This window comes from Vulpes vulpes, chromosome 4 (genome assembly GCF_048418805.1).
Source record: "Vulpes vulpes isolate BD-2025 chromosome 4, VulVul3, whole genome shotgun sequence".
NCBI lineage: Eukaryota > Metazoa > Chordata > Mammalia > Carnivora > Canidae > Vulpes > Vulpes vulpes.
In genome coordinates this window covers 118,429,365-118,456,956 of record NC_132783.1, presented here as the reverse complement: position 1 = coordinate 118,456,956, position 27,592 = coordinate 118,429,365, and the positions used below count along the sequence as shown (strand labels likewise).

Genomic DNA, 27,592 nt, shown 5'->3' with positions numbered 1-27,592 from the left:
GCTCAGGGCCTCACACGTAAAATGCGCTCATTCAGTGAGTCCCATTGGAATGGATGGCCTCTAAGACCTGCCTGATTCTAACAACCCCTGCATCTTCCATCCCTAATACTGTGTTTTTCATGGAAACTGAAGAGGCTCGCTCCCCTCTGTGCTGGTTTTTGTTTCCTCTCTTTTCTCCCCCTTATCTCTCTGCCTCTTTCCTGTGCCTTTCCTCTTCCCCAGGCTAAAGTGGATAATGAGATCCTTAATTACAAAGACCTGGCAGCTCTCCCCAAGGTTAAGTCCATCTACGAGGTACAACGCCCTGACCTCATTTCCTACGAGCCTCATTCCAGATACACGTCCGACGAGATGCTGGAGAGATGTGGCTATGGAGAGGTACGGCGTCTCGCCCCTCTCTCCGGGGCTGTTGGGGGAGAGGAGGCCAGCAGGTTCCTCAGACACTCCATCACAGGCACTTTGGCCTCCACAGTGTTGACCCCTGCAACTCCTTTAAACTGGAATTTATAGTCGACATTTAAAAATCAAGCGGTTTCCTCCAAAAAAATCTAGCTTTTCTTGAAAAACCAGAGCAAGTGACACTATACCAGTATTTCCACTATCTGGAAAGGGGGAAGCAGCGCATCCTATAGGCAGGGCATGGGCTCCCCAGTTCTCCCCAGTTTCCACCACCTCCTAAGTACCCCAACATTGAAGCCAAGAACCTATGACCACTTATCACTTGAATTGCATTTCCTCTACTGAAGTAATTTTATACACAGCCATGGCTCTCACCCCTGACAGGCTCAGTGGCCACTTAGGTTTATAATCCCTGGCAGGTGGGTTCTCCGGGTTCTGTACCTGGCCTTAAAGCCCCTATGCTCAAAGCAAGAGATGCTTTTTAAGAACTCAGCATCAGGTGGCTTTGGAAACAATTAAGTGGTTGCTGGACAAGTGTTCTCTGGAGAAGGCAAGAGGCTGTTACCCTGAAGGTCCTGGCAGTCTGTATCTCAGGCAACTCCTAACCCCATCCAAGGCCCCTGAGCTGAGATTGTTGATAGTAGGAGCCCTGGCCTAGGGAGCAGAGACCCAGGTTCCTGTCCCCACCCTACCACTGTCCCCTCCCTCTCTAAAGGAATGAAAGTTCATTTGGTTGGAGAGCCCAATGCCGAGACTCTCTGGGCTCTCACCCCTGAAATGGACCAGGAAAAGGGGACCAAGTTGAGACTGAGCTCCTGAAGCCCAAAATGGCACACTAGGCCCACAGGCCAAAGCCAACTCCCAGATTTGTTTTGTTTCACTTGCAAAGGAACTTTAAAAAATGTAAATTAGTTGCCAACCTTTACTCATGGAGAGATTTCACATAAGAACCTGGATTTCTAATTCGTCTTGGAAACTCAAGGAGTGGTGTTAACGTTGGGCAGGTGTCCCAGGGGCTGAGCAGCCACTGCCCTCTGCAGATGGGATGTCCCCTCTCCAGCCTGCCACACGGACCACTGGGCCAGCTCCCATGTTGATGGCAGCAGCCTGGCCCTGGGTTGGCCCTTCATTTGGGTCCCCGGCCCTGTGACCCTGTACACTGTCCTCATGAACCACAGAGGAGTCATGAACTGGTAGAGGGACAGGGCAGGATCACGGAATGGCTCTGAGCTTGTGGTGGAGAAGCCTGGGTCCAGGTGAAGACCCTACCATGTTGGACCTGAGAGGCCCCAAGCCACCACCCCCCCCATTCCCTCTCTGGGCCATTTCGGGCTGGTAAATGGAGGGCATAGTCTCAGGGTTTCCTACTACCTGCCGGCACTGCTAGCTGTTAGGGTTCCAGCACACCAAGCACGGCTGCTGCCTGGGGAGGGAGGCCTGTCCTCCACTGAACTCCCTAACACCTCTTCCTCTCTCCCTCCTCTCTCTCCTTTGCTCCTTCCATGATGGCCTTCAAACTCTTCGCTTCTAAGTCGCTGGGAACATTATCTCCCTACTCCCAGGTAACTTAGCTGGTTCGGGGAGACCTCTTATACAATTGCATCCCTTTATGCTAGCTGAGAGGACCCCTGGTTTCACTCATCCCCAGCCTCCCAGGGTCCTTCATGACCAGGGCACAGACAAGAAACTTGGGAGCATGACCTGGAGGAAGTGGCTGTGGTATAAACAGTAGAGGATGTACGCTTTCTACCCAAAGGGAGCCACCTCCCTGATGCTCCGGTGATTCTTCACCAGGATTCCAGGCACCTGACCCACAGGTTCTAGTCAAGGGACTGCGAGTGATGGGTGAAGGCCCCCAGAATTGCCTGCAGCTTTCCCCAGGCTGTGCATGTAACCCAGGGAGGCTGTATTCAGAAGGGCAGCACCATGAATTTTGGATCCTCAGCCCCCTAGAATCCTGGACTCCACATCCCTCCCCCACCTGCCTGCCAGAGTCTTGGGCTTATTTGCTGGCTTTTCTCATGGTCCACTTCTTCCCCCAGGACATCTACGAGAACCTGGACCTCCGACAGAGAAGGGCCTCTAGCCCAGGATACATCGACTCCCCCACCTACAGTCGGCAGGGCATGTCCCCCACCTTTTCCCGCTCACCTCACCACTACTACCGTTCTGGTAAGGAAGGGGGAACAACATAGTGGCTGGCGACAGCCAGCCGCAGAGACAGCACAGGGCTTCCCCCCAGGATCTCCATCACAGAACAGCCCCTGGAGCCCTGTGACCATCCGATGACCAGTTGGGCCTGAGATGCCCCTGGCAGTGGGGGGAGAAGGGGCACATGGAGCTGAGAAGCACAGGAAGGTGGGTGGTAAGCTGCCAGGAGAGGAGAGTGGTAGGCAGCCCAGCAGCCCTGGCTGCAAGACTCCGCTATCCTGGTCCTTTGTCCTGCCCCATCTGGGGGGTAGAACCAGAGGACCAGAAACAGGCCCAGCCTTACCCCATCCAGTCAGGTCATCTGCAGCCACCTTGAGGCTAGAGGTGAAGCAGGTGCTTGGGTGAGGAAAGAAGCACCTGAGTGGGGTGGTGGGGAGCCAAGGGCAACAAAGACACCTTCCTGAAGCTCAGTCTGGTGGATTCTTTACAACCTATGAACTCTGACCTTGGGGTGAGGCCAGAAAAGAGGGTCAAGCCTGTTTCTGCAGATATGGTGCATGAGAGCACAGCCCCTCCCTACCATCCCCGCTGTCATCATGTCACTGCTGCCTCAACTGCCACTGCGTTAATGCCTGTTTTCTCTGTGCCTCTGTTCTCTCTGGGGACCACTGCCTGCGTGCTCCAGGGCCCGAGAGTGGCCGGAGCTCTCCATACCATAGCCAGTTAGATGTGAGGTCCTCCACTCCGACCTCTTACCAGGCTCCCAAGCACTTTCACATCCCAGGTAGGCTGCCAGCCCGGAATTCCTGGCATGGGTGCATGCTCCGTGGGGTCGCCGGGCGCCCCCCACCGGCAGCGAGGAGAAGCCGGTTCCTGGGGACCTTCCCTAACCAGTCTCCCACACTAACCCACCCTGCAGTCCCAGTCCCAATGGGCTAAAGCCCACCCACTTGACAGAGCCAGCCTTGATCAAGGCCACCAGGAAGCAGCCAGAGAAGTGCCTCGAATGTCTGAGAGCCGTGATGGGACGAGGCAGTAGCCATGCTGAAAGTCATGCACTTTTGCATCAAAACTCTTGGGACCGAGTCCCAATTCCACCACTAAGAAGCCTGTGACCTCAGGCCAGTTACTTAACTGCCCTGAGCCTTTCTGTTCTTCCCTCTGTAGAGCCAGGCACTGTTCTGGGTGCTGGGGATGCAAATACCCTCACACTAGCCCAGATCCTTCATGGTGTCTATACATGGGGAGAAAGTTAATAACTGGGTAAACAAACAAGTAATTTCAGGGAAATGATATGTGCCATAAACATAATTAAACTGGGCATTGTGATAGAGTGACTGGGGTGGGGGAGGCTGGGCTAGGTAGGGTGGTCAGGAAGGGCTTCTTGGAGGGGGTGACATTGAGGCCAAAAAATTATTAGGAGCCAGCCGTGCAAAGATCCTAGGGAAAAACATCCTGGGCAGAGGGCATAGCAAGTACAAAGGCCCTGAAACACTGAACTGGTAGCAGTCCAGCGTGGCTGGAAGTGGTGGTCAGGAGGGGGAGTGATAGGAGATAAGAGGAAGGCAGGGGCTAGGTGACATTATAGATGATTTAGACAGAGTCTTACCCTGAATTCAGCAGAACTGGTCCTGGAACCCCGTCTCCCAACCCTGAGCTCAGGATTTTACTCCCCACTCGCTTCTCTCCAGGAGCTCATCCTGCTGTTTCATCTATACCTTTCTCAACCGCCCCAGAAAGGTCCCATCCTGTTTTTGAGGGAGTGGGAGGCCGGTCATGCTGAAGCAGGGCTGCAGCATTCTGGGGACTTCCGCGTGGAATGAGGCGTGGCCGCTGGGTGGAGGCAGGGGGCACCTTCCTGACCTGCCTGCATGGGGTCCTGCTGAGCTCGCGCCGCCTCGTGCCTGCATGCCCACCATTCAAGCCCGAGCCCCTTCCGCAGCACCGTCAAGAATCCATCCATTCCTCTCCCCTCACCTTTCTTAGAACCTCACGGGCTGAGGTTGGAAGTTGAGTTTGGAAGAGCACGTCCACCGGGGAAGGATGGTGGCCCTTCGGGGAAGATGCTGTCTCTCTTTCTGAGAACAGCTGACCAACTGCTGTCTCCTTTCCTCCTCCTCCTCCTCCTCCTCCTCCTCCTCCTCCTCCTCCTCCTCCTCCTCCCCCTCCTCCCTCTCTCTCTCTCTCTCTCTCTCCTCCCCCACCGTCCCTTCCTTGTCTGCCTGGCAGCTGGAGAAAGTAACATCTACCGGAAACCCCCGATCTACAAGCGGCATGGTACGGTCGGGACACAGGGGGCGTGGCCAGGCAGGGGGCGGGGCCGTTAGCCCTCGTGCAGCTGGTCTACCGGGGCCACCAGGAGGGTGCGAGGCCACCAGGAGGGTGCAAGGCTGCGACTCGGGGCATTCTTGTTGGCTAACCCCCAATCACTTGAGGTGACACTGGGGAGGAGTTTGGTGTTACTTCAAAAAAGCAAGGAAGCCCTCGTGTCCCCTAAATGTTTTCCCACCTCCTTTCCAACCCCTCGTCCCTGCCATCCGATGTCCTAAGTTCCATGGGCAGAGCAACCCTGGTCAAATGCGGGTAGCCCTGGGAGCACTCCAAGCAGGGATACTCAAACTTTGACGGTCCTTAGACTTGTGTGGGATGCATAGGTTCCTGCACCCCACCCCAGACCTACTGAATCTCAAATTTTTGTTGGTAACCGTTTCTCCGGGTGATTTCAAACCCTGGTCTAGCTTGGAAACCACTGCTCTAAGCTATTCTCAGTCACAGTGTCCCGAGAGTAAATGAAGGCTTGGGGAGGAGATGTGGATGAGAAAGGAGCAGGGTTTTGATGAGGGTGACTTCATTCTTCCATTCATTTGTTCATTCATTCATTGATTCATTCAGTGTTTCTTCGAGAATGGTCTATGGAGCACCTGTACGTGAGAGACTTACTTGAAAAGCAGATGCTCTGGCCCTTCCTCCACCTTAGACTTTCTTATTAGAAATACTGGGAGTGTGACCTAGGAATCTGCACTGTAACCGGCTTCATTCATGATTCCTACCTGCACTCCATATGAGAACCACCAAATCAGGCACCCCTGAGACCTCCTGTTCCTTCTCACAAATATGCACTGACAAGGCCTCAGCTGCCGAAGCACAGCCCTTGCACTGAGGATGCAGAGGTGTAACTGGTACCCTGTATCCCCCCCCCACTGCCCCCCCATGCCTATAAGCTACCTGGGTAACAGAGGGGAGTACAGAATCAGAGAAGCACAGAAACAGGGGGTAGCAGCCTGATACTGGGATCTGAGCTCACTGAGCTGGTGGAGGGGCCATAGAAATATAAGTAATGACTCTGAGTGAAGACCTGACAATATAGACAAATGTCCTCAGTTTCAGAGGGGCCCAGGCTGGGGTCCAGGTATGTCTATGAGCACGTACATATGTATGTGTGGCTGTGGAGGACAAGCCACATACCCCAAGTGGCCACAGAAAGGCACCAGCCCTGACAAGGCCAGTTTGTCCAGGAAAAGCCCCTAGGTCTCAAAGCCCTCAGAACCATGTGGGATTTTCCAGGTGGGCTCTGAGGGGCAGCACCAGAGCAGGTTCAGGAGAAGCTTGGGGTGGAGGTAGATTGCATGGATAAGCGGGTACATGAAATGACTGAATGAAAGCAGTCGGGGTGGGAGGGACTGCCTAGGACCCAAGTCTAAGAGAATCTGCAAGCTTTGGCAGCCAGTGCTGCTGGGGAGGGCCGACCCCAGGCCCCTCTGCTGCTCTGGCTGCACAGGGTGTGGGACTGTCCCTGTCTCTTCTCTCCTGAAAGACGTTCAGGGGCCTGCTTGTTTCCCCAACCCTCTCTCGGCCCTAGTCAGTCTCTTGCCAGGTTTTGGGCCCTGCTAAACTCACTGCCCTGAGAGGTTCTGTGTCTGCAGTAGGTCTGATGGTCCATGTTGTAGAAGCCTGAAGCTGGGTGGCACCTGACCCAGCAGACCAATTTAGATATGCAGATAGTGAAACTGAGGCAGAGAGGGGCAAGATATGCCCAGTGTGACAGCTAAGTGGCAGAGCTGGGGCCAGAACCCAGCATTGTTGATTCTCTGTCCAGTGTTTCTTTCTTTGGGCCATATAGTCTCCCCAAGCAAGGTTTGGCATTTCAGTGCAAGGAGGAAGTTGATATGCCACGTGGCCCTCCTTGGCAATTCCCATCCTAAGTATGGCTCAAATCCAAAACAAGGCAGGCTCTTAGTGGCTGAGGGGGGTAAGGGCAAGGAATCAGCTGGGGCCCATGTAGTCTTACTTGGAGGAGCCATGGCCATAGTGTTCACTTGGGGACAGACCTGGGAGTCCACGGAATGTGGTGGCAGGAGCCCTGCACTGAGGTCTGGTCCAAGTCTGGTCTACTTGCTTTGTGGTCTTCAGCAAGCCCCTTCCCCTCTCCGGTGTTCAGATTCCCAACTGTACCATGAAGGGCTTGAAAACGAGGGTTTTCTGGCTCTGATGCTCCGTGTCCCAGACCTTGGCCTCAAAGTCCCCTCACTCCCCTGGTCTGGAGTCTGGCTGAGAGGCAGGTAAAAAGTGTACAACACACTCTTCCAGGACACTCTGCTGCCCTGAAGCTCTCTCCTTGGGTCCTTTGCAGGTGATTTGTCAACAGCAACCAAAAGCAAAACCAGTGAAGACATCAGCCAGGCCTCCAAGTACAGTCCAGCCTACTCACCGGACCCCTACTATGCTGCAGAGTCTGAGTACTGGACCTACCACGGGTCCCCCAAAGGTAATGCACCCCACAAAGAGGCCCTGACCAGAGCTCTATCACCCATGCTGAGGACACAGGGTTAGGACGGCTGCCCACTCCTTCACATAGTCGTTCATTTATTCATTCAGCAAACATGTACTGAGGGCCAGCCTTGGGGCCTCATGAGTCACTGGGAAGCAAAATAGACCAGATTCTTGCCCTTGTGGAGTAGACACAGGTTCCAGTTGGAGAGGGAGGTGATGTCCAGGAGGTGATACACAGGAGGGAGGAGATGAGGTCGGGGGCATGCTGTCCAGCCTGGGATGTGACGAAATCTCCTCAAAGCAGAGACTCAGCTGCCACAGGAGGAGTGGGAGAGAGGTAAGCCAGCAGAGTATAAAAACACATCTGCAAAGACCCCAGGTGGGAGAGCAGGTTTCCCTGGAGGAAATGAAGGACTGTCACCTTAATCTGGAGCCACAGAAGGAGAGAAGCAGGGGGTGGGGGTCAGGGGCTGGATTCCACGGGGCCTTGTGCACTGAGCCGAGGACTGGCTCTCTGCCCTAAACAGTAGGAAGCCATTGAAGGTGACAGGATCTGATGTGTGCATTTAAGAGACCACCTTGACTCTGGGTTGGAAAGCGGTTTGGAAGATAGGAAAGGGAGTTTGTGCGAAATGGAAGGCTCTCACGGGCCCCCTGGCAGGGGATCTTTGTGGTCCTCAGGGCCACTATCCCACCCAGTTGGGCATCTCAAGCTGTTCCTATCAAGCAAGGGGATGCATTTTCATCAAGCTTCTTTCTGATTCGACACACACTTTACTAATTGAAAGTCCATTCAGAGCCAAACTTCACAGGAACTCAGAGATGGTCCCTTCCTTGCCCTCCAAAAATTCTCCAGTTGGAAAAGGAAATAAGACACAGCACAAATACAACCCAAAGTACAGTAATCCCTGAGAGATACATGTTGGGGGATGGAGGAGGGATCCTAGACCGTTTTAATCATAAAAGAACAAACCAAAAAAAGAAATCCGATTGGCTTAAGCCAAAACAAGGATTTTTCTGGGTCATGAGAGTGAGTTTTTGACACACAACTGCCGTCAACAGGGCTTGTCCTGTCCCTGGGGTGACTTCGTTCTCAGGTTGGCCCTGCCCTGGTCACGGCAAGATAAGCTCCAGCCTGGCTAGGCTTACACCTCGCCCTTGGCAGAAAGAGGAGTTCTCTCTCCCACCAGCAACAGAAGTCCCAGTACTGAGGCTCATTAGCCACTTGGGCAGTCAGTTTCACTTGCTCCCCATGCCCATGAATGGGAGGAGCTTCGGGGCCCCCAGCAAGGGGGGTTCACCAAAAGACATTCACTCAGAGTCACTCAGCTAGAAAGTGGTTTGGCCGAGAGGAAGCCCCCGCCTGTCGGGGCTCTGCGGCTCTGTGCCCCTCTGTGCCTCTGCCTGGCGCAGGCTCAGTGGGGAGCACATGCAGAAGCTGATCCTAGCTGTCTTTTGGCAGTGCCCCGAGCCAGAAGGTTCTCATCGGGAGGAGAGGAGGATGATTTTGACCGCAGCATGCACAAGGTGAGCAAGCTCCCCCCTGGACAAGGTACCTAGGCCGTATGTTCCTGCACCTTTGTTCATTTGCTAGTGACAGAAACCAAAGTCAAACCCGTTTATGGTAGAAAAAAGAAACAGGTAGTTTTGCAGAACCAAAAGGTCAAACAGTAGGGTAAGTTTCAGGTATGGCTAGATCCAGCTGCTCGGCACATGGCCATAGGAAGGCTGTCTCTCTCTTATCCTGTGCTGGCTCCCCACTGCGTTGGCCTTGTGCTTGGGAGCCTCTTCTCATGTAGTGGCAAGTGGGTGCCAGCAGCTTTCATGAACCGCTCATGGGAGTGGATAGTGATGCAGCCACCAGGGAGAACAGTTTGGGGATTCCTCAGAAAGTTAAATACAGAACTACCCCCATGACCCAGCAATTCCACTCCTGGGTATTTACCCAGAAGAATTGAAAACTGGAATTCAAAGAAGGACATGTACATGCATCTGCATAGCAGCACTAGTCACAAGAGCCAAAAGGGGGAAGCGCCCGAATGTCCTTCAGTTTACAGACAGATAAGCAAAATGAAGTTCATCTGTACAATGGAATGTTAGACACAAAAAGGAATGAAAGACCAGGCACCGTGTAGACAGACCTGGAAAATACTCTGTTGAGTGAAAGAAGCCAGACACGAAAGCCCACATGTTAGATGATTCCATTTGTACAAGATGTATGGAATGGGTGAATCCAGACAGCCAGCCTGGGGAATACCCGGGGGGAGGGGGCGAGGAGGGGGGATGCCTACTACAGGGTCCAAGGTCTTTCACGTAGGCTGATAAAAACTGTTTGAAACCAAACAGAGGTGGTGGTTATACTAAATACCACTGAGGTGTTTACTCTAAAGTGGTTAATTACATGTTATGCGAATGTCACCTCCATAAAAAATGTTTTAAAAAAAGATGGGAGAGGCAACAACAGTGCCAAGAGACACCCTCACTGGCCCAGCTCGAACCCTCTGCCCACCTGCCGTCAGCCAGGCCTGCTTTTGGTGCCCTCTACCAGAGCCACCTCCCCCTCCCCAGGCCACATGACCACTTGAGGAAGGGAGACAAAGTCCCAAAGGAAACTATGAGGCTGCAGGGAGGGAGGGACACTGGGAAGGTTCACCAGAATCTTGCCACCCTGTCCTTTGTCCCCAGCCTGTCCCATCTCAGTGTTCTCTGCTTCCTTCTGACTTTCCATCTTGCTCCTCCCCCCTGCCCAGCTCCAGAGTGGGATTGGCCGGCTGATTCTGAAGGAGGAGATGAAGGCCCGGTCCAGCTCCTATGCGGATCCTTGGACCCCACCCCGGAGCTCCACCAGCAGCCGGGAGGCCCTGCACACTGCTGGCTATGATATGTCCCTCAATGGCTGTAAGCACCACTGTGGAAGTCCGCTGGGGTGGGGACACTTCCTGCCAACTCCCTCAAAGAATCTGAACTCTTCTGGCCTTGTCTGGGTCTAGAATATGGACTTAGTGAATACGGACTTAGTGCTGTATGGGGCACAAAGTAAGACCATACTCTGCCCTGAGTGGTCACTTTCTTCTTTGAAAGCTGTGACTTTTAGTCAGATTCAATGTAAAGAAAAATGTCTTCTAATACCCTGAATGGCTCGAAGATTTAAAGGACTGCCTCTTGTGGTAGTGAGCCTCCCATTATAGGAGGCAAACAAGCAGACACTGGGTGCAAGCACTCTGCCCAGAGATGATCCTCTCATTGTAAGCTCCTCCCTGTTCCTGGACAAACACATGCTTCCCTCCCTTTCTTACCCCTGTGGGAGTCAGTTCTCCTGGAAATCCTATCTCAACTCAATAATTGATGGATGATCCTCTGTGCCAGGCACTTGTAAATACATTCTCACTCTCGGTCCTCACCAAGACTGGCAGTGTAGAGGGATTATTATCGCCCCACTATGTAGAGGAGAGTTCAGAGCTTCCTAGTTGCCCAAGATCAATAAGCTGGTAAATGACAGAACCGGGATCAGGCCTAAGTCAGAGGGACTCCGGGCCATAAGCTGTTCTATCCTGCACCTTGACTTTAGATGAGATTGAAGATGTTGGTGGTAGTAAAGATGATAAAGCCAATTTTATTGAGTGTTTTGTATGTTGCCAGGTACTGTGCTAATAGTACCTTATGGTATTATAAGTCACATATTCCTCACAATAACCCTATAAAGGAGACACGATCCCTCTGCATTTTGCAATGAGGAAACCAAAGCATGATTAAGTAACTTCAAGCAGTTAAGACATCTAATGCAGAGCCAGGATAAATTGATGAGCCTGTTTCCCTGTCTGACCACGTAGGGGCACTGTTTTCAGCCCCCGGCTCTGGGCTCTGTGCAGTGCACCAAAGCTGCTCAAAATCCAGTTCTTTCAATGGCATCTGTGCGGCAAATGTCACAGAGCGCCCGCTTGGCAGCAGGTGCTAGACGGAAGAGAGAGGATGCGGCGCGGCACAGCCGCTGGAAACTGAGCAGAGAAGGAAGGAGTGAAGAACGCCCCTCCTCCCCACCAGCTCGGGTAGCCCAGGAATGGGAGCCATGTCTGTCTGTCCCCATGAACACTGATCTCTGGCTCTTCTCTCTTGCAGCCCCTCGGTCCCACTACCTGGCTGACAGCGGTATGTCCTGCCTGCCCTCCCTTCATCCTGTCGTGTCCTGGGAGAGCCAGAGCCGAGTTGGTTGCAGGTCCCCCATAGCTGTAATGTCCTAGCACAGTCCCCATCTCAAATCGTCCACCCCACTGTCTTTGTCAGGTGGAGGCCTCAGCTATTGGTTCTGAGACCAGGGTTGCCACGCCCAATAGTTCCCAGAGAGAGAGAAAGAATGTGTGTCTCTTCCACTGATGTGGGAGCCCATCTGTCTGGGCTTTGAGATCAACTCCAAATCCAGGGCCTCTATCCAATGCCACCTGTAGCCACCTGTAGTAAATACGATAAAGCCAGTTTTAGGGCTTTATGGGGACACAGGGGTTCACCACAGGAGGATAGATGTGCGCAGGGTGAGGCCAGGAGACTGTGCATGTGGCCTTTGGGTGAGCCTGGAGTTCTGTCCGGGCGAGACCCTGAGATTGTCAGCTGCATGTCTGCAGAGCACAGCGAGGAGCTGGTGGCCTCAGCCCCTTCCCACTTCCCATGGGATTGGGAAACAATATTGGCCATTTGCAGCCAGGTTGCTTCTGGGAGAGGGACCCCTGGCTTGGGGCTGCTGGTAATTGTTTGGCTGTTTCTTTTCAGACCCCCTCATCTCCAAATCCGCCTCCCTGCCTGCCTACCGAAGGAACGGGCTACACAGGGTAAAAGAGAGTCCGTGCTGGGACATTGCCCCCAAGATGTTAACAATTCCAGCATTAGCTCCACACACTCAGAGCCTGGACATGACATTTGGCATGCAACAGATATTTATTGAAAGCTTTTTATATACGCCGGGTACTTGGAATACATCAGTGACCCCTGCCCCTTGGAGCTTAGATTCTTGTAGAGAGAAACAGAAAGCAAGTAGTAAATAGTATGCAAGTCAAACTGTAGAGACTGTAGGAAACCTTGCTAGGGGAGGAAAGGAAAATGTTGAGAAGGATAAGGGGGATAGGGAGTTTAGTTTAAAATTGCAACTTGCAATTTTATTTTTTTAAGATTTTTTTTTATTTGAGAGAGAGAGCACATGGGCAGGGAGGAGGGGCAGAGAGAGAGGGAGAAGCAGACAACACGGGGCTCGATCCCAGGACTCTTTAGATCATGACCTGAGCCAAAGGCAGACACTTAACCAACTAAGCCATTCAGACGCCCTTTGCAATTTTAAATAGAGCGGCCAGGGCAGATTTCATAGGGAAAGTGGTGTTAGAGCAACAAAAGAAAGTATGACATATAGTTCACCAAGAAATGAATATTTATCAAGTGTCTACTACATGCCACTCCTAGGACCAGGGATGTAGCCATGAGTTAAGTACCCCCAACTTGAAACTGAGTCTTCTCTAAGAGGGCCCATGTCCCACCCGCCCTGGGCCATTTTCGGGAGATGGGGGAGTGCCTCCGGGAGGCAGCTGTGAGCTTGCTCAGGCCAGCCTTGGCTCTGTCTCCCCTGCAGACACCCAGCGCAGACCTCTTCCACTATGACAGCATGAACGCCGTCAACTGGGGCATGCGAGGTGAGTGCCAGCCTCCCCTGGGAGCACAGCAGCTTTGGATGCACAACTGTGGTTTGACCTTCCACAAATGATTGCTACAGATTCAGGCCCCATGCTGGGCTCTGTCCAAACCCCGAATTCCCACACTCCCTTTTACTTCCCATTCCCTCCCTTTCCCCCTCCCTTCCCTCATCCTCTCAAGTCCCTGGCCTTGGGTGATCTCCAGGCCATCTGTCCCATCTGGGTTCCCAGAGCCATTGCAGAGTTGTACTGCTGAGCTAGAGTTGCCTGCCAGCTCCGGGTGGAGGGAAACACTCAGAGCCAAATGCACATTGTTCCCAGCAAACGTTCCATGAGCTTCACGCTCTCCTGCCGGCCTCCACCAACTCTTACAAGCAGGCTCAGGCAGGAGGACAAGCTCTCATCAAAACCCTTCCAGATTTCTCTGGAAGATGGAAGATCTTGACCAAGTGCTTCACAATCTCAGATTCTTCTCCTTTCTAATTATCTCAAAAGTCATTTTTCATCTAAAACCATATCTCTGGATCAGCCCAACCCCCATCTCCAGCCATCCACTGTGCCCATACCAGCCTTGATTTGGGGTGAATCCAACAAGGACAGAGTCTCTAAGACAGAGGTTAGCATAGTAATGCAAAGCAGAAACCAATGTGTTTCCATTTTGTGTGTGTCTCTTTTCTCTCTACAGAGTACAAGGTAAAGCAGATACAGAGACCCTAGGGGTCTCCGAGACCCTGGATGCGGCTACTTTGGGAACCAGCAGGGAGATGACAGCACCATCTACTCAAGGAAGGGAATATTGAATAAATAACCTCAAGGGTCCTCTTAAGACCAGCATCTCCAGTCCCTCCTTGGCCTACTTTCCCTGAATCCTGCCTTATGTTTCTTGCCCACTAAAATCAGACGATTCCCCAGGAGCCGCAGAGACTTTCTGGAGGCCTGCCAGTCACCCAACATTAGACATGTGCAATTAGGAGGCTTTGTGCTACATTAATGTCAAATGCCACCAAGCTTATCCCTAGCAGTATTAGAGGACTCAGATTTTATCTTTGGGGAGAAGGTGCGTTGAGGCTGCCAGGCAACCTCAAAGGAAACAGACCCAGCCCTTCCTCCAGACTTTGATCTCTCTCCCTGTATGGGGAGAGGAGGGAGCCCAGAAACGAAATTGGCTGGAGGGACAGGCCCACCACCTTCAGCCAACCTGGAACCCCACCCCCTACCCACCCCCATCCTCTCTCCTTAGATCTACCCTTATGAGCTGCTGCTGGTGACCACAAGAGGAAGAAATCGGTTGCCCAAGGATGTGGACCGGACACGTCTAGAGGTGAGTATAGAGAACGGAGCAGGAGGCTTTGGGTTCGAAGAGATGCCAGAAGTTGCCGATGTAACCCAGCTCAGGACGACAGGCAGAATAAAGAGCTTTAAGGTCACATAGCTTGTTGAAAAAGCAGAGACACCAACCTGGTTTCTTTAGACTAGGACCAAATGTTCTGTGCTGCCTTCTCCATTTGATTAGCATCTGTGGTTCACAGCTACAGCTGTCCCCACCTGATGCTTCTGTAGGCTTAAGACAAGAGCTAGATTGGTCCCTGCCCACAGGGGCCTGCAGTCTGGTTGATAAGAAGAAACACAGCACTGTTTTGTGCAGGATGGTCCAGAAAAGCAGTGCTCCTCATGGGGAGCGTGGGGGCAATCAGCAGTGTGCAGAAGGCAAAAGCAGAAGGTAGTTTTGCATCAGACTCCAGGCCCAGCCCTGGGCCTGCCATCCCCAGCTTGGTCAAGTAACAACCTCTCCAAACCTTAGTTTTTTTCCCCTGTGGAGTCAGGTGATTGTAGTGCTTCCCTCAAGGTGCCAACTGGAGTAAATGAGTCGCTACACACAGAGCCCTTGGCACAGAGTCTGGCAGTGTCCTGGGTGCATAGACTCTGAAGGAGCAGGTTTGTTGTTGTTTTTTTTTTTTTAAGATTTTATTTATTTATTAGAAACAGAGAGAGAGGGGATCCCTGGGTGGCTCAGCAGTTTAGCGCCTGCCTTTGGCCCAGGGTGCAATCCTGGAGTCCCGGGATCGGGTCCTGTGTCAGGCTCCCGGCATGGAGCCTGCCTGTGTCTCTGCCTCTCTCTCTCTCTCTCTCTCTCTCTCTCTCTCTCTCTCTCTCGAACAAATAAATAAAAAAATCTTTAAAAAAAAGAAAGAAAGAAAGAAAGAGAGAGGCCAAGACACAGGCAGAGGGAGAAGCAGGCTCCATGCAGGGAGCCTGACATGGAACTCGATCCTGAGCCTCCAGGATCACGCCCTGGGCCGAAGGTGGTGCTAAACCCCTAAGCCATCGGGGCTGCCCTGAAGGAGCAGGTTTGGATGGATGGAGAGGGGGAAGAGAACATCATGATTAGTGCAACAGCATTCCTACAGCGAAGAGGCAGGCCTGAGCATGGCATCTGCATTCCCCCACCTTTGGCCTGGAGTTCTAGTCCCTGGGCCCCTGATCCCGGAGCACACTCTGCCCTTTCTACAGTGCTTCTCCCTGCCTCCCCCTCTCTTAGAATGCCCTTCCCATCTTGCCAGCCTCCTCACTCCTCAGGGCCCCCCTGTAGTGATGCCTGTGTCTCAGAGCGCCCCAGACCCTCCCAGGATGTGTCCCTCACCCCTCCTCCAGCCTCCCCCAGCCCTATGTCCAGAGTGGAGATCAAGTACCTCTCCTCCTTCCTTTGTATCAGAGCACCCAGCTGTCCGTTTCCTCTATCTGACTTAGTCAGTCCTCTACCAGAAGACCAGAACCAGAGGAAGTTTGGAAAATGTTTGTGGAATCAAATGCAGGCTTCTAGGAGAGGAGGTTCAGCACCCCGTGGGATGAGCATATCAACCACCCTTCACCTGACTGCTGAGAATTCGCCCAGAATAAAGGGTGGGGCAGAGGGAGGGGGATGCGAGCTAGCCAGGAGGCTCTGTGAGTCCTTCCAGCTGTAGCAAGCTGGGCCAGCAGCCCGGAGAGGAGGATTATCCCCGTGTTTGTAAGCAGGGCTCCTTCTCTGTGGAGCGGGCAGTGGCCGCGGGTGCTGAAGGGGACAGCTCCCAGGGCAGCTCCGCGGAGCCAGCGTGAAGGGGTGGCCGGCTGGTTCATCCCGGAGGACCAGTTGCCCTCTTACATCCTCCAGGACACCCAGAAGCTCTGACCAGAGAAGCATATCCTGCCCTAAGAATCAGAAGCTTCTTAAAAATACCAATACTGTGCCCCAGCCCGGACCAATTAAGTCGCAATCTAGGGAAGGAGCTCAGGCATTGGTATTTTTCAGAGGCTCCCGGGGATGTCTAACTATGGAGTCTGAGCTCAGACAGCAGGGCTACAAACACTGCCCTAGCCCCCTGCACCAGTTTAAAGAGAGGACTGAAGAGCTCCTCAAGGACCTCAGAGTGTAGATTGTCACTCACCCAAAAAATATTTATTGAAAGTCTATTATATAGACCAGATCCTGCTCTACCTAGGACAGGTATGCAGTGTATCAGTGAACAAAACAAAGACCCCTGCCCTCTGGGAGCCGGCATTCTCACTTGAGGAGACGACTCTAAATGACAGAAACAATAAATAAGTGACCTAGAACATGGGAACAAGATTGAGGGAAGAAGTAAAAGGAGAGCAGAGAATTGGGGGTTAGAGGAAGAGGTAAGTTGCAGTATTAAATAGGGTGGTCAGACTAGATCTCACTGCATACGTGACATCCAAACAAAGACTCAGGAGAGGGAGCTAGCCATACTTATGTAAGGAGGGAGGGCATCCCAGCAGAGGGAACAGCCACTCCCAAGGCCCTAACACAGGTGAGAACAGCAAGTGGTGAGTGTGGCTGGGTGGCACAAGCACAGGTAAGAGAATGAGAAGGAAATGAAATCGAAGGAAAGGAAGACCAGACCCCACTATGTGACAGACACAGAAAGATATCGTTTCAGTGGTGAGAGTGACCAGCAACTGAGTGCTTCCCTGGTGCAGGCTGCCACCCATGACCTGTACTATCTCATTCACCATCACTATCCAGGAGGTAGGTACTAGGATGCTCCCACTTTCCAGAAGAGGAAATCAAGCTCGGAGGGGTAAAATAACTTGTCCAAGGTCACACACCCACATCTGCCTGACTCTAAAACCCATGCACTTAACCTTTATGCTTCAGAGTCTGTGGAGAATGTGAAAGGGACAGGGCTGGCATTAGGTGCTCTGAGAACTCGCAAGAGAAAAGAGACTCCAGCTGGCCCTTCACAGAGGGAGATCAGAAGAGCCTCAGTCTCCTCCAGGCTGTTCTATGGTGGACACAGCACTCAAGTTGAGTCAGCCAACTTTTATTAGTTTTATCAAAACTCATAGAAAAGATTTTGAGGCACAGCAAAGAAAATGAGCTAGACAATCAAGAGTAAGCGTCCCCCTCCAACAACAAAAAAGAACAGATGAGATGACAGGTCCCCTCAGCCTTCACCATGGAAAGAGCTGAGAAGAGAACTCCCCCATATCCGCAGCATTTTTCAGCCCACCCTTGAGTGTGAGTGAGACAAATATAGGCAAGTCGACAGCAGGGACAAAAGAAGGGACCGTCTGGCCTGGCAGAGACTGATGGGGTCCAACAACCAAATGTGATATGTGGATGCTGTTTGAAGCCTTCTTCAAACAGCCAAACTGTAAAGATATTCTTGAGACCACTAGGGGAATTTTATTATGAGCAGGTATTAGGTAATTGCGAGGAACTCTTGTCAATTGTTTTTAGGTTTGCTCATGCCATCAAGGATACCTAAGAAAATATCCAATATGTTTTGCTATCTCTGGGGGAGATGCATGCTGCAGTAGAGAGGCATGAATCGATATAATGCCAATGGTGTGCTTTAAAATACTTCAGCAAAACAAAATAGGTGAAGCAAATGCGACAAACTCTTGATACCTATTGAATCCGGGTAATGGGCATGGGTATACCTTGTGCTATTTTCTTCCCTTTGAGTATTTTTGAAATGTTTCATAACAGAAAGACTTATTTATGGATGTTTAATGGGATTGGCCAAGGGAGCAGCAGGAGTGCACTGTGTTTGGTCTCAGCTCTGCTACTTACCCTGACTTCCTCCCTCCCTCCCTCTTGATCAAGTTAGTCATTTTAACCCTTTGACTTTGATTTTCTCCTCTTTCAATCGGATAGAAATAATTTCTGGTTTTCAGAGTGGTTGGAAGGATTAAGTGAGAAAAATAGGGGCAACTGTACAGTTGCAGAGTATAGGGCATAACAGAAATGCAATGCAAGGAATTGCTGGTGTTATTAAATATTGTTAGGTATTGAAAAGTCAGCTCAAAGCCATCAGCAACCAATAATATCTATCCAAAATATCAAAGTTACCTTTGCTTCAAGATATGGAAATGTGGCCAAAAGATTAGTCCACATCGGCCAGAGAACTGGCTAATTACTGTATGGCTGTATAAGTAATTCTTAGTGAATCTCCTTTAGTATTCAATTATCTAACATGATTGCTACCAACAGGTCATCTCAGTGATTCCAGTAGGTTTTCAGGCATGATATATGCCCTATACATCTCTTTTCAAACATAATTTAAAATTTTATTTTGAAAAAGTTTAGACCTGGAGAAAAGTTGCAAGAAGAGTAAAATGAACATCCTTCTGAACTTTCACCTAAATGCACCAATTATTAACATTTTGCCACTTTTCAGGGGCCATATATTTCTAAAACTTTTTACTATGTACCTACTTTCAAGGCTGCTTGGAAGGGCAACAGGGAGGGCAAGCAGAAAGGAGGGGGGAAACCTGCCAAGAAATGCAGAACAAGGTTTCACTACATGGCATATTTAAGATAGGAAAGGACAGTTCAGTAGGTGGAGAAATATGAACAGCAGTTTTTTTCATTGACTGGCCTGAGAAACAGCCTTCCAGGTCACCTGTAAAAATACCAATAAGGAGAGATGTACCTAAAATCTTGGACACACTCCCTTTTACTCCCAAAAGAAGGAGGAATAGCATGAGTCCCAACACACTCTGGGGCACAGGATGCAAGGAGCGGGATGCAGGCAGGTGAGGTCAGCCAGGATGCATCGAGAGGCACTTAGGTGAAGCAGAATTCCCACCTGAGTGGCACAGGTGAGGGTTCTCCAGACCAGCTCCGGAGGCCCCACGGAGGAAACATTCATGCACAGCCTTCCATTCAACAACTCCTCACGCCCCACTCCCCAGCGCTGCGAGGCACAGCACACTCAGGGAAACCCACAGGGTCCGCTTCTGCGTGCGCCTGCGTGCGCCTGCGTGCGCCTGCCCCCAGCCTCCACCTGTCGTCCTCAAGCTGTTCCCTCTCTGTCCCCTCCACGCTCCTTTCAGCGCCACCTGTCCCAGGAAGAGTTCTACCAAGTGTTTGGCATGACCATCTCTGAGTTTGACCGGCTGGCCCTCTGGAAGAGGAATGAACTGAAGAAGCAAGCCCGGCTGTTCTAGGCAGAGGCTCTATAAATATATATGCATTTATATAAAGATATATGTAAAATCTCTATACTGAAGCTCGGTATAATCCTCTCTTGTGTAATGGGACACACTGCCTGCCATGAGACTTGCTTTTCTGTACTGTCAGGCAAGCCCACGTCATCGAGATATTTTTATGCTCCTTACTGTCTCTTTTCTAAGTGCTCTGGGATTTGGGAAGGGATTTGAGGGGACTCCCATTGTTTTACTGGGGATCCTTTTTATACCGAAACATCTGTCCCAACCTGAGTCCCCCAAGGTCCAACTCTTTCCTAAAGGAGGTGCCTGAAGAAGTCTCTCTTCTTTCTGCTTCCTGGCTCTTTCCCCAGTTTCCAGGGTGGATGCTGACCATGCAGTTTTCACACCTTACTGGCCCCGGAGGGGCCCTCCCAGTGGGAGGATCCACAGCAAACTCCCAAAGTCACTGAGCACCTCTGAGAGCCCATGAGGAATTTTCTCATCTCCCCCAGTTAGGAGTTCGGTGCTCTCTGAGGGTTAGACACTTCGCAGTGTGGGCTCCAATCCACTCGATAGAGCAGCAAACAAGTGGCTAGGGCCTTGGCCTCTCTGCAGCCCCTCAGTCCTCCTTCTGCCCTTGATTCTAACCTCTCCCTTGTCCACGTCTCATGGTAGAGAAAGAAGAGGCACTTCCCTTCCCTCTGCCACTTCCAACTGGCCCCTTTTCCTGGCCCCAACGTGGAGACGAGGGAAGGCGTGGGAGCTGGCAGCAGGAGCCAGAGCAGGGCACCTGTTAGAATTGGAGCTGCAGGACCTCTTGGGATTGTCCTCTCACCCTCAGTGCTCCCAGCACTTCCTGAACCCCCACCCCCACCTTTGGAGGAGAGGCCCATTATTACAGCCTATATTCTTCAGCCTTACTACAATCTATGTGCCTGACAACTCAACACACCACAGGGCTAACGTTCCCATCATAGCTCCAACAGAACAACTAGACAGACAACCTCTAACACCCCTCTAAACATCATACAGGCCATGTCCCAGAGAAAGCTTCCTGGTCTACACCTGCTGGTCCGTGGGCTAGAAGGGCAACTGAAGCAGCCCCCACCCAGTCACTGGGTCCCACTGCAAAGTTGGCCATGTTTCATAGGTGAAATCTTTGGAAGAATGGCTGCTTACGGAATTCCAAAATGAAGCATTGGCCAACACTGCTCATGATAACCCTGGATTTTCCCAGTGGCTGCCTTTCCTGCCCTCTTGCCTTCTTGAACAAGGATGAAAGCATAACACTAACTTCTCTCCTCCCTTCCCCAAACCTTTGACACACACACATCCCCCCCATTGGTGATGTTTGGTGGGGTCTGTTCCTTCTTGGAGATGGCTTGATTTGGGTCATTTTGAGGTCACAGAGGGAAGATGAAGAAGTGGAAAAAACCATTATGACTCTCAAGAGGCTGATGATGTGACATGGTGTATATAGAACCGGCTTCAATTCAGCAAACTCTCACTGAGCACCTGCTGATGCTGAGCACCTGCTGTATACTGAGCACTGAATGGGGGAGGGAGATGGGAGCACTGAGATGATCAACATGGTATCTGGGCTGGGGGGCAGGCCTGCTAACAATGGGTGTCGTCAGGCATGGACTCACATGTGATGGATGTAAGGCAGGAAGTGATGGGAGACGGCATGAGAATGTGTTTGTGGAATTACAGAGAAAGCAGATGCAAGTTGGTGCAGACCAAGGAATGCGTTCTGGAAGAGACTGCACTTGAGCAAAGTTTAGGAAGGATCTTTGTAAACAGAGAGGAGACTGTAACTTGAAAGGGTGATAGGATGAGGGGCCAGAAGGAGGTCTATTATACTCTCATTTAAAACATCAACCCTCTGCAACTCTCTTTTTGGCCAGCATCTTTCAACTGTCCTGACCCTTTAGAAATGTCCCCAGCCAGACACAATCATTGAAACTGCCTCATTATCACTGGTTGAGAACTTGGCAAGATGAAGGGCTTTTGTTATTGTTGTTGGGTATTTTTGTTTCCCATAAAAGCACATAATTTCAACCCAGACCTGTGTCCTTCTGTTGTTTCTGGTGTGAGTGGAAATGCGTGATAGGGGAAGAGGCTAAACCGTGCACATTTTCCAAAATAAAAGAGTCTAGAAGGCAGCTCTCTCTTGGCCTCAGTTTCTCCTTCTGTAAATTAAGAAGATTTGACAAGGAAGCATCACCCAGGTTGTTTCCTGCAGAACATAGGGTTCCGCGAGATGGTGGAGAATATTCCAACAAATACGGTCGTGTGATCCAAAAACTAACAATAATAACAATAGTTCATTATTAAGTACTGATAGTGTGCCAAGTTCTACACTGAAGACTTTGCACCCACCATGCCTTGTCAGCCTCTGTAACAACCTAAGAGGGAGGAAATAAGAATAATTATATCTCACAGATGAGAAAACAGCTTTCAAGAGGACTTATAATTACCGTGATGGAGCGAGAAGCCACTTCCAGGCTGTTTGGGCTTAGAGACACCAGCTTAGCCCCTCTCAGCAGTCAGGATGCTTTCAGCTGCAAGTAAGAAGTGCCTTCTTAAAAGTGACTTAAACAATGAGAGTCCATATAATCCTGCACAACTGGAGATCCAGGTGCAGGCTAATCAACTCAGTTCGATGATGCTGTTGGAGGCCCAGGTTCTCTGCATCTCTCCACTCCACCAACCTCAGTAGAGTGGCTTTTATCCCTAGATATGACCCCTTTTGTTCACAAAAGGCAGCTGTGGCTCCAGGTATCATGTCTTCACCCAACCACATTAAAAAAAAAAAAAAAAAAAAAAAGGAAAGAAATTTCCCTTTATGTGTCTCTTTTGATCAGAAAACTATCCCAGACATCCTCAGTAGACTTCCCAGGTCCCGGTGGCAGAATTAGGGACTAGATTCATGCCCTTGCTACAAAGAAGGCTGGAACGTTGAGTACTTGGCATTTTGAACCTCGATAGTGGTGGCAAGTGCTGTGCTGAGAAAGGAAAGCCTTCTGGAAAAGTGAATCACATTGTCCCTGCCACAGCCACTGTCTCTCCCCTTAGAGACCCCACCATGCTCATTGCCAAAAGTCCCACAAAGCCTTGCAGGACCTTTGTGTAATTCAATGTTTCATAAACTAATTTGACATAATTTGACATAACTCATTTGACATAACTAATTTGACATAAGAAATGTTAGACTTACTGTATTTCCTATTTCTATCCTAAGATAAACACTTATCTCACTCTTGACATCTCTGAAGATGGGATGGGGCTTAAAGGTATCTCCTTTCCTGACCTCTCATCAAATGATTTTTCTAAGAATCATCCCCACCACACCCCTCCAGACAGGTAACTCAAATATGCAACAGGACACTAAAGAATGCTCTTTTGTCCCTGCCTGCACACACACTCAGGGAAAACTGAGCATCTGCTGGGAGGCAGGAGCACTAAGATTCAACAGTGTGTAAGGCAGAGCTCTCAGCTCTGGTCGAGAGGAGGGAACACATTGTAAGTAAGTAACAGAGAAAGGACACAAAAAGATAACTGCCGCACAGACAACAGAGTACCCGAGAGAGGAGCAGCAAAGAACTTGCTTCACATACTCACTGAAGGATGAAAACAAAGTATGCAAGGGGAAAGTAGGGGTGACAGCACTCTAAGCACAGAGACAGCATGTGCAAAGGCACTGAGGTTGGTGAAAGTTTGATGTATTTGAGGAACTAAATGTTCCAGTGAAGGTAGAAAGGAATGAGTGAGGGGGAGAATGAGATTAGAGAGGGGAGGGCCCAGGTGGCTCAGTTGGTTAAGTGTCCAACTCTTGATTTCAGCTCAGGTCTTAATCTCAGGGTCATGAGATCAAGCCCCTCATTGGGCTCCATACTGGGCATAAAGCCTACTTTAAAAAAAGAAGAAGAGGAGGAGGGGAAGGCAGGCAGGGAGCAGAACATGCCAGGAGACTGAATGCCTCTCATTCATTCAGGCTTGGTGGACACTGTCTGGCTTGCACTGTGGTTGTAAACCTACTAGGTGCAGAGGAGCCTTGTTACTTGGAGTGCAGGCCCCTACCAGTACCATGGGAGTCACCTTCGGAGCTTGTTAGAAATGCTGAATCTCAGGCCGCTTCCCTGACCTCCTCGGTCCACATCTGTATTTTAATAAGACTGCCAGGTGACTGACACACATAGTGAGGTTAGAGAAGCGCTGCTCTAAACCATCGTCCTTTTATGGACAAACGCCAACACATTTGTGCCAGCCTTTCTGAAGTTCCAGAAGGGAACTTTTCTCCATGCACATGACGTTTTTGAACACTGGGGGGCAACCTTACATTAATAAAGCAGAACATGAGGGGGGGGGCGCGAAAGCGTAAAAATCACAGAATGTGAGAGCTTGAAGTCAATACAATGGCCGCATTTTGCAGCCACAGCAACAGGCCCACTGAGCATCTGGACAGAGCAGGACAAGCAGCCCAGTCACCTGCACTGGAGCCCATCATCCTCACCAGGCACCTGGAGCAGAAACGTGGGCCTAGCTGTGGAAGGTGTCAGCAGCTGCAGCTGGCCCTGAACAGAGCCAAACGTGGAGAAGGAGGGCTTGAAATTCAAGGACAGGAAAGCACTGCTAAAATTCATAGTAACATCACAGAACTGCGCCATCTCCGTGAAAACCCCACGTGGAATTAACTTTTTTTATTATTATTATTCCTGAGAGACACAGAGAAGCAGAGACATAGAGGAAGAAGCAGGTTCCTCACAAGGAGCCCGATGTGGGACTCGATCCCCAGACTGGGATCATGCCCTGAGTCAAAGGCAGACACTCAACCACTGAGTCACCCAGGCATCCCCGGAATTAACTTTTATTTTATTTTATTTTATTTTATTTTATTTTATTTTATTAAGATTTTATTTATTTATTCATGAGAGACACAGAGAGAGAGAGAGGCAGAGACACAGGCAGAGGGAGAGGCAGGCTCCATGCAGGGAGCCCGACGTGGGACTCGATCCCGGGTCTCCAGGATCACACCCTGGGCCGAAGGCAGGCACTAAACCGCTGAGCCACCCAGGGATCCCCTGGAATTAATTTTTAAATGCTTCATTTCACATCAGACTTCAAGTTGCTGAAAATCTTGCCTACACAATGATAAACCCCTACTTACAGACACAGCCATGCAGGGACACTCTCACACTCAAACCATTCAAAAACCCTGGAGTAACATCCTCCAGATAAATAAAATCCAGAAGCTATGAAGATGAGGGCCAGCCTCTCATTATCACCCAGGAGCCCCCTCGCCTCTTCACCTGGCCTGGTCCAGTATGATTGGCACAGGAGCACAGGTAAGAGAAATCACGGGCCTGCAGTCACACACACTCACAAACACACACTCATTCTCTCACAGTCTCGCATACTCACACACACACACTCATACTCTCACACACTCTCACACTCACACATAGTTAAGTCCTCAGGGCAAATTAGAGCCAAGTGTGCAGATGAATCAAGTCAAAAGTAAGTTGACATCTATACCCATGACCCAAAGTGTTTCCCAAATTTCAGTCACTCCAACACAACGTTCTTGATGTTCAACAGATTCTTTACATGCTTAATGCTGTCTACCTGATATTTTTCTTTCAACTGACTCATACCTGACATTTCTATTTTAAGCAACATCAGTGGAAGTATGGATTCCTAAGGACCAGTCATATGCTTTTAATACAAATTCAAATAAATTCGTAACTCCTCAAATGTGGTGGTCTCTGTCACAACCGAATCCAGGCCACATTCCCACCAATCACCTGAATTCCATGCTTGGGGAAGCATCGCTCTATGTGACAGAAGAAGGACGGGAGGAGATGTATATTCCCTCAGTTTCTTCACGAAGACTGGTCTTCAAGGAGCCAGAGGGTAAAGAATCTGAAGATGCTGCACACAGAGAAGAAAACACAATTACTGTGACGATCAAGCAGGACCTGACTGACCACTGCTCACCTCAGAGAGCCAAGACTCTCCTGCACCCCAGGGGTCATGCCAGCACAATGTTCTTGGACCTTGAGAGGTTTTCGTTGGATACAGTCCCTTCCCCTGCTGCCCCAGGTTGTAGGGCCTCTGTCTTCATGGGCACCATCATGAGCTGCAGCAGGGACATCAGAGCTCTGTGGCTAGACTCAGCTTCCGTCTTTACCAGGCAGGGGTTGTGGGCTGAATTGTGTCCCCTCCAAAATTCATATGCTGAAGCCCTAACCCCCAGTACCTCAGAATGTGTCTGTATGTGGAAGTAGGGCCTTTAAATGAGGCCATTTGGGTGGGCCCTACTCCAATTAGCCTGGTGGCCCTATAAGAAGAGGAGATTGGGACACACAGAGACACCAGGACACAGAGACACCATGTGACAGAGGAAAGACCATATGAAGAGGCAGCAGGGGGGGGTGACCTCAGAGGAAACCAACTCGGTTGCCACCTTGAGCTTCAACTTTCAGCCTCCAGAGCTGTGAGAAAATAAATTTTCGGGGCACCTGGGTGCCTCAGTCGGGGAAGCATCTGCCTTCTCCTCAGGTCATGCTCCCAGGGTCTTGGGATTAAGCCTGCTTCTCTCTCTCCCTGTGCCTGCCACTTCCCCCTGCTTATGCTGTCTCTCTCTATATATATCAAATAAATAAATAAAAATCGTTTAAAAATAATAAAAGAATAAAAGAAAATAACTTTCCATTGTTCAAACCCCCCAGTCCGTGGGATTTTGTTTGGACGGCGCTAGCACACTAATATACCAGGTGAAATTCGCTTGCAAAATAGGAATGACAGCACTTATTTCACAGGGCCATAAGGACATCAGGTTGTACATCAGGTTGAGTAGTGGGCTGGGGCGTGTGTGTGTGTGTGTGTGTGTGTGTGTGTGTGTGTGTGTGTGTGTGTGACATCTCCGCACCCTGGATCAAGTGCTTTCCCAGACTACCAGCGCCCCCTCTGGCCAGGGCCAGAACTGCAGGGAAGGGGGAATGACTTTCTCCCCTGGAATCGCCACCTGCACAGAGGCGCAGGCCTTCAGTGGCGGGACCTTCTTCACCATAGACTGGGAGAGACCCGCTGCTGCTGAAGACCAGCAGAGGATGGCAGTCAGGAGGTGGAGACAGAGTGGGGACGGCTCTGTTTGCCAGCCTCATCCCTTCAGCTCCCCAGTTACCTTCTGAGTGAATGGATTCCTTTCTTTGGCTTAAGCTGGTTTGAGCTGTGATGCTGTCACTTGCCACCCAAGGAGTCATGGCCAATACGCTGGCTCCTAGAGAAAAATAATATTCATTAAAGTGGAGTCTCAAGGGAAGTCTCCAGTGCCTTCCTGTGGATAAGGAATTTATTGTCACACAAAGGAAGTGTGACTTCCTATCTAACTCACTGACGGGTCTTACCCACCTGAACCAGGAGAAACTCTCTCGAGCAATTTGTCCTTCTGACAAAATAGCGGCACTATTTGACTTTTTAAAAAATATACAAACAAAATTCCACCCCCTAACAGACCTGTGGGTAGCAGGAGCTGGAAGCTCTGTAAGCCTCCTGTTTAAGAATATGAGGTTTTCTTGCGAAGGAAGGAGGAACCTGGCAGAAGGGATCACGTTTCCGATGGTTTGATTTACATAAAACCCCCTGCAGGGGGCAGCCTGGGTTTGTGTGTGGGTGGCTGCGATTCCAGGATCCCTTTAACGTTTCCTGCAGCGCTGACCCGGTCTTCAGAGGAAACCCACACTGCTTACAATAATCACTCACACTTCTGACAGTGCGCCAGGCACTGGATTAAGCATCTGACATATCTCATCTAATCCTCCGGGTACTTCTTTTACCCTCATTTTAAGGATGAGGAAATGGGGATCAGTTCAAGTTTTCACAGCGGTACATAGCAGAGCCTGACCCCAACTCAGGGATGTCTCACCTGAAGCCACTGTACACCTACCTCCCTAAGCAGAGTGCTAGCTGAATTTGGAGAACGCTTCCTCTGTGCCGGGCAAGGCACCAAGCACTCTACATGCACGCATGGAAGCCTCACAAGCCCTGTGTGTGTGGAGCTGTTGTTTGCCTCCAATTTTCAGATGATTTTTAGATGAGTCATTGGGGGTCCAGAGAAGTTGAAGATCATGCCTTTGATCTTGCTCTCCCTCGACGTGCCC

The 27,592-nt window shown here is 50.6% G+C and overlaps 1 protein-coding gene across 4 annotated transcripts in view; it reads left to right on the top strand.

Annotated features, from left to right (window-relative positions):
• ABLIM3 (actin binding LIM protein family member 3) overlaps nt 1–21,491 on the top strand; it is a 111,464-nt gene extending 89,973 nt beyond the window's left edge. The window contains exons 11-24 of one of the 4 annotated variants that reach the window (XM_072756918.1): nt 223–378; nt 1,932–1,961; nt 2,442–2,571; nt 3,236–3,334; nt 4,780–4,827; nt 7,181–7,315; nt 8,783–8,847; nt 10,071–10,218; nt 11,437–11,466; nt 12,082–12,140; nt 12,929–12,989; nt 13,675–13,682; nt 14,230–14,310; nt 19,332–21,491. In XM_072756918.1, the coding sequence (XP_072613019.1) occupies nt 223–378; nt 1,932–1,961; nt 2,442–2,571; nt 3,236–3,334; nt 4,780–4,827; nt 7,181–7,315; nt 8,783–8,847; nt 10,071–10,218; nt 11,437–11,466; nt 12,082–12,140; nt 12,929–12,989; nt 13,675–13,682; nt 14,230–14,310; nt 19,332–19,445 (1,164 nt within the window). In that variant the 3' untranslated portion in view covers nt 19,446–21,491. Of the gene's footprint in view, nt 1–222; nt 379–1,931; nt 1,962–2,441; nt 2,572–3,235; nt 3,335–4,779; nt 4,828–7,180; nt 7,316–8,782; nt 8,848–10,070; nt 10,219–11,436; nt 11,467–12,081; nt 12,141–12,928; nt 13,076–13,674; nt 13,683–14,229; nt 14,311–19,331 lie in introns of those variants that run through there. The other 3 variants (XM_072756915.1, XM_072756917.1, XM_072756916.1) reach the window with 3 other exon arrangements.
• Nucleotides 21,492–27,592: the final 6,101 nt, after the last annotated feature.